Source organism: Mizuhopecten yessoensis, unplaced genomic scaffold, assembly GCF_002113885.1.
Source record: "Mizuhopecten yessoensis strain PY_sf001 unplaced genomic scaffold, ASM211388v2 scaffold11027, whole genome shotgun sequence".
NCBI classification, from domain to species: domain Eukaryota; kingdom Metazoa; phylum Mollusca; class Bivalvia; order Pectinida; family Pectinidae; genus Mizuhopecten; species Mizuhopecten yessoensis.
In genome coordinates, this window is record NW_018408842.1 from 82,410 (window position 1) to 94,578 (window position 12,169).

A 12,169-nucleotide genomic window follows, 5' to 3' on the forward strand; every position below is an offset into this window, starting at 1 on the left:
TGATCGTTGTATAAAAAAGACATTGGAATTTCATTGTTGACTCTCCGTGTAAGCTGATGAACTTTGATATACTAATGATCTAATGTAGACTTTTTGTTGCACACATACCTTCAAATCTATAAACAGAATATATAAGTGTAATTGTGATAATGATTATAGTGATTGAATTAATGCATGCTATATTATGCCGTGCTTGTCGATGAATTATCTCCCATGGATGCGATAGGGGAAGGCGAGTAGATTCATGTAGGTACAATTACAGCTGATGTGCGTGTCCCAATTTCGCTATCACAGAAGTAATCATTTCTATATCTTTTCAGAAGCCCCACTAAACACAACATGTATTAATGGATACGTTTTATTTACAATGAAACACACGGTTGGTAAACAAACCCGGTGATTTTTAATATGATTACTTAGCCTACAGCCGTGTTACGACAATAGTTCTGTTCACTACAGATATAAACTAGTGATAACCTTAAGAAACACAATACGCAGTCAACCACTAGGTTTTCTGGTCACAATGTCGTTATGGCCAAATTGCCTTCCATTTATGTTACTAACATCACTGTACCCACATCGGGACACTTTTTAGATAAATACTAATGTTCTTTATACCTAACTATCGATTCCAAAAATGTTTGGTCATTTTTCATAAATATATACTATCCACATTTTATTTGTATTACAAGTTGGTATTTCAGGCGCATGGTTCTATAAATAGAACGCGAAATACCATAAGGGATCACGTAGGCTATTAACCGGCGTAACTGAATCCTGAAAGGGGCACTTCGGTATTTTGGCTACTAATTTGGGATAAACTACCAATATCAACGGAAAAGTATACATAGGTCAAATATGTTAGAGTCAAACGTGGTTCTGATTAAATTTCTTCTCCCAACTAGCATTACTTTTGATAAAAATTTAATAGACTTTTGAAAATGATATCAAAATAAGTAGCGTCGCAAGGCACGTAAATCGGGAAAGTTTTGTTTTTGGTAAGTTTTCTCAGATTTTAATTGTCCACGTAATAATAATCAGCAGCCAATAAAGCTTATATACAGTTAAATTTTCATAAAAGTATTTTCAAATAAAAACTGCACACATAGAAGTTCTTCTTTGCATTGCATACGAGTTTCTTGGGCCGTTTTTCCAGAAGTGTCCCGTTGTGGGTACTGTCCCGTTTTCGGTACAGTGACGTTGTGGGTACCGTGACGTTATGGGTACTGTCCCGTTGTGGGTACTGTCCCGTTGTCGGTACAGTGACGTTGTGGGTACAGTGACGTTATGGGTACTGTCCCGTTGTGGGTACAGTGTCGTTGTCGGTACAGTGACGTTATGGGTACAGTGACGTTTTGGGTACTGTCCCGTTGTGGGTACAGTGACGTTGTGGGTACTGTCTCGTTTTGAGTACTGTCCCGTTGTGGGTACAGTAACGTTTTGGGTACAGTGACCGTTGTGGGTAAAGTGACGTTGTGGGTACAGTGACGCTTTGGGTTCAGTGTCGTTTTGGGTACTGTCCCGATGTGGGTACTGTCCCGTTGTGGTTACAGTGACGTTGTGGGTACTGTCCCGTTTTGAGTACTGTCCCGTTGGGGGTACTGTCCCGTTGTTGGTACTGTCCCGTTGTGGGTACTGTGCCGTTGTGGGTACAGTGACGTTGTCGGTACAGTGACGTTGTGGGTACTGGCCCGTTTTGAGTACTGTCCCGTTGTGGGTAATGTCCCGTTGTCGGTACAGTGACGTTGTGTGTACTGTTCCGTTGTGGGTACTGTCCCGTTGTGGGTAAAGTGTCGTTGTCGGTACAGTGACGTTATGGGGACAGTGACGTTTTGGGTACTGTCCCGTTGTTGGTACTGTGCCGTTGTCGGTACAGTGACGTTGTGGGGACTGTCCCGTTGTGGGTACAGTGACGTTATGGGACGTTATGGGTACTGTCCCGTTGTGGGGACAGTGACGTTATGGGACGTTATGGGTACTGTCCCGTTGTGGCTACTGTCCCGTTGTCGGTACAGTGACGTTCTGGATACTGTCCCGTTGTTGGTACTGTCCCGGTGTGGGGACAGTGACGTTGTGGGTACTGTCTCGGTGTGGGTACAGTGACGTTGTGGGTACTGGCCCGTTGTCGGTACAGTGACGTTGTGGGTATGGTGACGATGTGGGTACTGCCCCGTTGTGGATACTGTCCCGTTGTGGGTACAGTTACGTTGTGGGTACAGTGACGTTATGGGTACTGTTCCGTTGTGGGTACAGTGACGTTGTGGGTTCTGTCCCGTTGTGGGTACTGTGCCGTTGTCGGTACAGTGACGTTGTGGGTACTGGCCCGTTTTGAGTACTGTCCCGTTGTGGGTACTGCCCCGTTGTGGGTACTGTCCCGATGTGGGTACTGTCCCGTTGTGGTTACAGTGACGTTGTGGGTACTGTCCCGTTGGGGGTACAGTGACATTGTGGGTACTGTCCCGTTGTGGGTGACGTTGTGGGTACTGTCCCGTTGTCGGTACAGGGACGTTGTGGGTACTGTCCCGTTGTGGGGACTGTCCCGTTTTCGGTACAGTGACGTTGTGGGTACCGTGACGTTATGGGTACTGTCCCGTTGTGGGGACAGTGACGTTGTGGGAACTGTCCCGTTGTTGGTACTGTCCCGTTTTGGGTACAGTGACGTTGTGGGTACTGTCTCGTTGGGGGTACAGTGACGTTGTGGGTACTGTCTCGTTGGGGGTACAGTGACGTTGTGGGTACTGTCTCGTTGGGGGTACAGTGACGTTGTGGGTACTGTCACGTTTTGAGTACTGTCCCGTTGTGGGGACTGTCCCGTTTTCGGTACAGTGACGTTGTGGGTCCCGTGACGTTATGGGTACTGTCCCGTTGGGGGTACAGTGCCGTTGTGGGTACTGTCTCGTTGTGGGTACAGTGACGTTGTGGGTACTGTGACGTTATGGGTACTGTCCCGTTGTGGCTACTGTCCCGTTGTCGGTACAGTGACGTTCTGGATACTGTCCCGTTGTTGGTACTGTCCTGTTGTGGGTACAGTGACGTTGTGGGTACTGTCTCGGTGTGGGTACAGTGACGTTGTGGGTACTGGCCCGTTTTGAGTACTGTCCCGTTGTGGGTACAGTAACGTTTTGGGTACAGTGACCGTTGTGGGTAAAGTGACGTTGTGGGTACAGTGACGCTTTGGGTTCAGTGTCGTTTTGGGTACTGTCCCGATGTGGGTACTGTCCCGTTGTGGTTACAGTGACGTTGTGGGTACTGTCCCGTTGTGGGGACTGTCCCGTTTTCGGTACAGTGACGTTGTGGGTCCCGTGACGTTATGGGTACTGTCCCGTTGTGGGGACAGTGACGCTGTGGGTACTGTCCCGTTGTCGGTACAGGGACGTTGTGGGTACTGTCCCGTTGTGGGTATAGTGACGTTGTGGGTACTGTCCCGTTGGGGTTACAGTGACATTGTGGGTACTGTCCCGTTGTGGGTACAGAGACGTTGTGGGAACTGTCCCGTTGTTGGTACTGTGCCGTTGTGGGTACAGTGACGTTGTGGGAACTGTCCCGTTGTTGGTACTGTGCCGTTGTCGGTACAGTGACGTTGTGGGTATAGTGACGATGTGGGTACTGTCCCGTTGTGGGTACAGGGGCGTTGTCGGTACAGTGACGTTATGGGTACAGTGACGTTTTGGGTACTGTCCCGTTGTGGGTACAGTTACGTTGTGGGTACTGTCCCGTTTTGAGTACTGTCCCGTTGGGGGTACTGTCCCGTTGTTGGTACTGTCCCGTTGGCGGTACAGTGACGTTTTGGGTACTGTCCCGTTTTGGGTACTGTCCCGTTGTGGGTCCTGTCCCGTTGTGGGTACAGTGACGTTATGGGACGTTATGGGTACTGTCCCGTTGTGGGTACAGTGTCGTTGTGGGTACAGTGACGTTATGGGTACAGTGACGTTTTGGGTACTGTCCCGGTGTGGGTACTGTCCCGTTGTGGGTACTGTCCCTTTGTGGGTACTGTCCCGTTGTGGGTACTGTCCCGTTGTGGGTATAGTGACATTGTGGGTACTGTCCCGTTGTGGGTACAGTGACGTTGTGGGTACTGTCTCGTTGTGGGTACAGTGACGTTGTGGGTACTGTCTCGTTGTGGGTACAGTGACGTTGTGGGTACTGTCCCGTTGTGGGTACTGTCCCGTTGTGGGTACAGTGACGTTGTGGGTACAGTGACGTTTTGGGTACAGTGACGTTGTGGGTACTGTCCCGTTGTGGGTACTGTCCCGTTGTGGGTACAGTGACGTTGTGGGTACAGTGACGTTTTGGGTACAGTGTCGTTGTGGGTACTGTCCCGTTGTGGGTACTGTCCCGTTGTGGGTACTGTCCCGTTTTGGGTACAGTAACGTTTTGGGTACAGTGACGTTATGTCTTTTTCATTTCCTTTGTTGTGTTTCACAATTCCTTTATCTGACGATAGTCAGTAAGGTATAAACTGGTAAACTTATGAATGATGAAATAAACCGTGAAAATATTTCCTTAGATTGGATTAGATTAGATTCGAAATGAATAAATTATATAATTGAAGAAGAAAATATTCTCAGACTGAAAAATCTGTACTATCTAAACAGATAAAGTTGTTCTATATATTATCCTATGAACATCAAAGAGAATGCTTAATAAGACTGAAATTATTATGCTACTATATTTCTTATAAACCTTGTTTATAAAATGACAATCATTATCACTATATTTTATGATATATTAATTGGGGTATCTATGCATTTGCATTTATATTTATTACTAACTGGATATGAAATCTAAAGACAATATGAATATTCATTTGACATCAATATATACATTACATAACAAGTTCTGATTATAGAGTATATTATTGTAATTTTGTAGAGAGCGACAAACTATTTCAAAACTGGGTATTGTGAAACATTGCCTGAGAATAGCCGATTGAAGAATATTAAAATCATTACATGCTAATTATATTGGTAGGAATAGTTTGCGTAATGTCCAGGCACATAAACATTTAAGTCCCCAAAGTTCTTCTTAAACCATCTTCTGCCAATGGTTTCCAGGAGTTTACTAAGCGCCTAATAGCCGGATATTTATTGAAAATTACAAGGTACGTGTAAATGAGAGGTAAGTGGGAGGACGGGGAGGGGGCACTTGTTTATTCTCTTCAACACAATTTTTTTGTGTATAATAATTTGAGGATTTAAATTATTCATGTTTTGATAACAACAACATCGTCCGAAGCCCGGGAAGTGACCTGGTGAAAAATATATATAATCTATATATCGGTTTATTTACTAATGATCTCGGTTTACAAAGCATTCTCAAGACGCAGAATTTTCAACGCTTTAAACATTTTCTTCACTGTAGTATTGATACATTTATAAATCGTCACAAACAAATGATAACTAATCTGTCGAGGGTTCTATGGAGATTTCCATTGTGTTCCCTTATATCATTGATTACAAAGTTATAATTTGAAGGTTAAAAGCATTTACTTATGTGACTTTATGATAAAAAAAATATAAACCTATTCTGTCAGTGCGCATGCGTATGATTTGCACCTTCAACACAACCTTCTCAGGTGTGCATTCCTCAGCTATATATTCACCGAAGTAAATCATCAGAGGTAAATCTTTAACAGTTATCCTTCGTATTCTCCCTATCTTAAAAAATATCAAACGTTGCTTCATACCGCTCTCCATACGATATTTAGATACTTCGATACTTTAGATACTGAACTGAGTAGATAAGTGTGTCAGGATCAGGGTTAGCGTCCTCACGTACATTAACACTGTACTTATAGACGGTCGGGTGTGTTAGAAAAACAAGATGGAGAAACATAAAAACGTTTTCCTTAAGAAGAGTTTTGTAGTCATTACCGGCGCCAGTAGAGGACTAGGGAGATGTATGGCACTACAGTTTGGTGGAAAGTTCCCTTCTGGGTCTGTGTTAGTACTAATGGCCAGGAATGCGGATGCTCTCACGAGTGTCAGGTCAGACATGTTGTCTGCTGCTCCAAATATCAACGTTGTCGTAATGCAGTATGACCAGGGGAATGTAGAAAATATCAAAGAAATATTCAACGACCTTTTAGCAGGAAACAACTTTTCAAAAAATGACTTTGAGCAATATATGATTGTACACAACTGCGCTACTGTGGGCGATGTAACAAAGAAATCACTGGAACTTTCCGACTCCACGTCGGTCAGGAAGTACTTCGACATCAACCTGACTGGGATGATCCTTCTTAACACCAGCTTCTTCCAGACTTTCTCCGATTCTACAAAATCTCGTGTCGTGATCAACATGACGTCTTCAGCTACAACAACTCCTCTGGGATACATGCAACTTTATTGTGCAGGTACTGTATGCGCGGCTCATAATTTGCCTAAAGAAATACATTATTTGATATTTCTTATTCATTTTAGTTTTAACTAGGTGTTTATGATATATATATTTCTGAATTATATGAAGCTGTGCCCTGCAATAACATTAAAACCTTTATGATCAGGTTATATGCTATCTTTTGCGACATATCATTTGCTACTACAGGAACATTTTGGGAAGTTTATAACAATTCCTGTTACAATAGAAATAATTTTGTTTGCTTCATAAATGCTATATTTAATACATATTTGTAGATATTCTTTTTTTCATGACATGTTGATAGAAGTCAGGTCAAATAAAACTCCTCGCTGTTTTCAACTTTTTCATTTTTCATTTTCTTTTTAATTCTTTTTGTGATTGATGGGGAATTGTATTCTGATGAATTTGATGCCATCAGTTTTTCTGGAACTTTTACCGTTAACTTTCTACGCCATTTTTAATATTTCCTTTGATCTTTTTAAAATGCCGACATGTTAAAACAGATGTTTATGATGGTAAATTTATTTAAACATGGTGTCCTAACTAATTTGTTGACTTTTTAACTTCATTTAAAAACAAAATGGCCGTCATGACGTCATATCCGTTTTAACCTTAATAGCAATAACTCATTAATGGCTGAAGGTATTAAATTCATCTTTGGATATGTTTTTTAGATCAACAGAACAAGTTTTTCCCAAAGAAGCATTTTGTGTCATTGGTCAACTTTTGGTGTTCGGTAGGGGTCAAAGTTCAAATGCACTATATTATGTAACAAATTAAAAAAACAAACTTCTTGAGTTCCACGAGGTCTAGAGTATTTATATTTAATATTTAAAATGTTTAGCTATCAGGTTTGATAAAAAATGATTGACCTTGATCAACTATCAAGGTCACAAAGGTCAAATGTTTAAAAAATGAAAATTTCTTTAATCAAAATATTTCGAAGGATTTCCGATATCGATTTACTTAATATTCAGGCATGATGTGGACGACACAAATGTGCATATTTTTGAATGAACATTTTTTAGTTGACCAGATCAAGTTTTGAGTTATTTAGGGGTCTAATTTTATATGTGCTATTTCAGGGTAACAACTTCAAAAACTTTCTTCCAAAGTTCTACAAGGTCTAGAGTCTTGATAGGTAATAATCAGGTAACTGGCTATCAAGTTTGTTTAAATGATTAACCTTGATCAACTTTCAGGGTCACAGAGGTCAAAATTTTTAAAATATTCAAACCACTTTATTTGAATTACCAATAATCTAAGGGTAACGATAATTGGCAAGAAGTATGCTTGAATGAAGGGTTTTAAAATTTGTTCAAATGAATGACCTTGACATACATTAAGTAAAATTTCAAAGGTGTAAGTCAAAAACCGTTTTCATTTTTGTGCAATTTTGCTGTTTTCTCAGAACCTCAGTACTTTGATTTATATTGAGACACACAAAAGAGCAAGTAATATTGAACAATTCTTTTTTCTATGATACCAAGAAGCAAAAAGTAATATTTTTGAGGTAGAATCATAGTAGGTCCTAGGGGTCGAAAGAGTTTTTCTTGTTATTAAGGATTTTCACCATCAGATTCGTGAGATTTTAGCGTCCTAATCTGTTGATTGGTAGTTGCTTGGAACTAACGTTTCTTCATAACATGTTATTAGAAAAAAATGTCAAATTATCATATCAATCCTCCCTGTCGGGGGAAAATCTTTGAAGTCGATATGGAATTCCATCCCAAATGAATCAGCTGTCTTCAGTTTTTCTGTAACGTTTACTGTTAACGTCCAACGCTATTTCAAATAATTCCTTTGCTTTCAAAATCTTACCGACGAGAACGTTCCTAACTTGAGCAAGTCGAATACTATACAATCACTACGGATTCTCAATCATAAAAGTATGACATGGACAGTTTACATTTTTTACTGTGGAGGGGGTCATCAGCCTTTCTTTGGCAAACCGAACCGATATAGACAAAATGCCAGTTTTTATTCATCGTCTTGATGTAAATAGTTGAAGAACTACATGATTTCTACGGACTACAGACATTGGCTGCCTATATTTATCCATTCTTTCTCTGACGTCATTCGCACTCTGGTAATCCCCCACTACTCAGTCAGCTACTGTAGACTTGCGCAAGTTCATGCCTGATATTTGGTATAACTGATTTTTCGTTGACTCCAAATACTGCACATTTTCTTACTCAAAGTCGCAGCTGTGCTCTTACGAAAGTTTAAGGAATATTTATTAATTGTTAGAAGCGAAAGACCATGATCAAACTCAAATCAGTCCTAGCGGTAAAAAGCCCGTCAAATTTTAATTCACCAATTTCTAGTTATATTTGTTATAGTTATTTTATATATGTTACGTATAGGTAAGGCTGCCCGTGACATGTTTATGCGTGTACTGGCCGTAGAGGAGCCCTCTCTGAGGATATTGACTTTCTCACCTGCTTCGTCTGACACAGCCTTGAGGAGAGAAGTTGAGAATTTGTGTCCGGACAAATCTATGACTGATGCACTGAAACGTAGGTATACACATATTACTGGTTATATCAACAAATGTAGGACAACATTTTAACATCTCTTAAATTCGACTATTTGCTACGTTCATTCCTTTGTCTTAGCAATATTGACATGTATGTAACTCTTAAATAATTTAGTCGGCAACGACACAATTGATCGAATAGTCAACACGACAACCCTTAGAATAGTGTGAAAAAAACCAGCGCCACCAAAGTCGTAAATCTGATTTCAAATTGATAAAACCAAAATTATGAATAAAGAAAATATTTAAGTGGACACATTAAGTACAACAATAAGACAAGGTGTTCCGGAAAGGCAATTACGTCACCTCCATTGATGACACCCGCCATGTAAAACTAGGTCAAATCTAAATAGTGTCCTCCAAGGGAGAACCGGTATGGCTAAAACAAAACAAGGCACTTGAACAAAAACATGACCTTCACCTCACACAAGGAATACGCCTATTTTCCCGATGAGATCAGGATGGCGACATTAAAACTTGTCCACAGTCTTTATTACCCTACATCTTTGGAAATCCTACAATCAAAACCAACAGCCATTGAACTGTTACCTCCTGTAACTGTTGGTGTCAACCTTCCTAAAGATCGTATGCTCAGATAGAAATATTATATTCTCATTACAACGGGATATTTTAACATGTTGTTTGTATATTCATGCATCTTTGTTGATTTTGATCTGGCGCTCTTCCATTCACTATTTGAAAGACATCGGTTTATTCTATAGACTCTGATGTCTTTCAACCCACCTTACCCTCTTTTACGTTATATTTATCACATAGTCCATATCATCTATTCGTTATCTCTGTTATTACTTTTAACCCCATTTTTATTTAAATATCTTCACATAACAATGCGAATGCTTTTAAAAATGAACATTTTTATCTGATTTTATCTTCGCTACTCACATGTTTGTTAAAAAAACTAAAATTAAAAAATAAATAAATCACCATGGCCCTAAATGACCTCAGCCGTCGATGGGCCGTTAAACACAAACAAACAAGCAAAGAAACAAACAAATCCCTCGTGTTCATATGTTACTCATGAAAAAGCTCAGACAAAACGATGCAGTGACCAACCTTATTATTTACGCTGTTCATGATGAAGGAGACGCCAGCGTCACATGCAAAACAGATGATTATTGAATTTTTGCTACAAAACGATACACGCTTTATTATCACATTTCTAACATTTTGGTCTGTAATACTAGACCATCATATATAGTGTTAATATAGACACTTGGTCATATTAAAATGACAAGCTCACATTTATCACCCGATATTTTCAGGATTCCGAGAAGATGGTACGACGAAGCCCCCTGAATCCCAAATATCTAAGCTTGTCCAGATACTGGAGGAAAACACATTTGAAAATGCTGCTTACTTATCCGGAAAATAAGAAGAAAATGATCATATTCTGTGAAGTGTCTATCAGATAAAAAAAATCCAAAATCGTTAAGCAACTCTATAACCTGGACATTTCAGTTAAGATAAAACGGCAATGGCAGAATTCCAAGTTTAAAATTAATATATTAGACTGTTTACATCATGTTAAATAACTTTTATATGTGTATAATCATTTGGGAATTAAAAAAAACACATTTTTATTTTCAATTGGGCTATAAAAAACCATTTGGGATATAAAAATATCGAGATATTAATCAAAAGGGGGAAATGCATATTTATGTTATTGTCAATAAAATTTAATTGATACCTGTGCTCATTTGAATTGACGAGAGATGACATAGCACGGATAGAAAGTATGCTTTCGGGAGTTGTGATCGAGCTTTCAATGACTGAACTATATTGTAAAATATAGTTATTTCACACCATAAAAAGTATGACTTTGGTGTATACATGATAAAAACAATATAAATAAAATGATTAAATTAAGTTTCGATTCGTCAGTTTTTGCCAACAGCCAAATTCTAAAATCTGCCTTTTTGATATTAAAACAGATAATACAACAAAATCGTAAATCATAATACGAAGGAAAAGTACAAACAAAGGAAAGAGTTACACGGAAATAGCAGTAATCGAGGAGTTACAAACACCAACACGTAACAGTAATCGAGGAGTTACATACACCAACACGTAACAGTAATCGAGGAGTTACATACACCAATACGTAAGAGTAATGGAGGAGTTACATACACTAACACGTAACAGTAATGGAGGAGTTACATACACCAATACGTAACAGTAATGGAGGAGTTACATACACTAACACGTAACAGTAATGGAGGAGTTACATACACCAACACGTAACAGTAATGGAGGAGTTACATACACCAACACGTAACAGTATCCGAGGAGTTACATACACCAACACGTAACAGTAATCGAGGAGTTACATACACCAACACGTAACAGTAATGGAGGAGTTACATACACTAACACGTAACAGTAATGGAGGAGTTACATACACCAATACGTAACAGTAATGGAGGAGTTACATACACCAACACGTAACTGTAATCGATGAGTTTCATACACCAATACCCTTCAGTAATCGAGGATTTTTTTTTGTTTATGAGTTGACAGTTGAAGAAAAAAAAGGACCGATATATTTTAAGGTTAAACAAAGTTGTAAGCATAATAGACTATACCATGGACGTGGTATTTTTGTAATCTTCGAGTCTGAAAACTTGCTCCACTATAACGACATAAAAAACCAGGAAAACAAAACAAAACAAAATACAATTATATTCTAATTCGCTTCCCTCAAACGAACATAAATTATTTATCATATAAAACTCCAACTCTTTACCGGGAGTTCGTCCGCCTAGCAACGAGGACGTACATATTTATTCAGGTAAAATTACATGGAAATCGGAAAATGGATCCGTAATCCCAGTGCTGTGCGGGAATTGCTGGCCACTTCGTCTTGTCCTTCATGCTCCAAAATAGCTGTACACAAATCAGGTTGTTTCATTCCCCATGTGAAAGGATTGCTGGAAATATAATGTAACAGCCACCCAAAAACTGAACAAGTACTAACAAGAATGGGCGGGTGGGCGGGAAGTCCGGACTGATCAACAGCTAGGCGAACACAGACACCTGTACGTGTCGCTACTGTCCCAAGCATACCTGTCCCACGTGCACTAGTAGCTGCACGTGCGAGACAAGACACGGACATCCCGTCCACTCGTTTACATAACAATGATAAATATATTTATATTCTAATTCGCTTCCCTCAAACGAACATAAATTATTTATCATATAAAACTCCAACTCTTTACCGGGAGTTCGTCCGCCTAGCAACGAGGACGTACA

The 12,169-nt window shown here is 39.8% G+C and overlaps 1 protein-coding gene across 1 annotated transcript; it reads left to right on the plus strand.

The window, feature by feature from the left end:
- The first annotated feature begins 5,623 nt into the window (after positions 1–5,623).
- Positions 5,624–10,864, plus strand: LOC110464729 (sepiapterin reductase-like). Its single transcript, XM_021520092.1, has 3 exons — positions 5,624–6,355; positions 8,727–8,879; positions 10,183–10,864. The coding sequence occupies exons 1-3, from the start codon at positions 5,824–5,826 to the stop codon at positions 10,290–10,292; spliced, it is 795 nt and encodes a 264-aa protein (XP_021375767.1). The 5' UTR covers positions 5,624–5,823; the 3' UTR covers positions 10,293–10,864.
- Positions 10,865–12,169: the final 1,305 nt, after the last annotated feature.

What these genes read in the sequence shown, in the direction of transcription:
- LOC110464729 (XM_021520092.1), top strand. Translation starts at nt 5,824, where the DNA reads ATGGAGAAACATAAAAACGTTTTCCTTAAGAAGAGTTTTGTAGTCATT. An exon ending in CATGCAACTTTATTGTGCAG is followed by an intron (nt 6,356 to 8,726) that starts GTACTGTATGCG and finishes TGTTACGTATAG; the next exon opens with GTAAGGCTGCCCGTGACATG. An exon ending in TATGACTGATGCACTGAAAC is followed by an intron (nt 8,880 to 10,182) that starts GTAGGTATACAC and finishes CGATATTTTCAG; the next exon opens with GATTCCGAGAAGATGGTACG.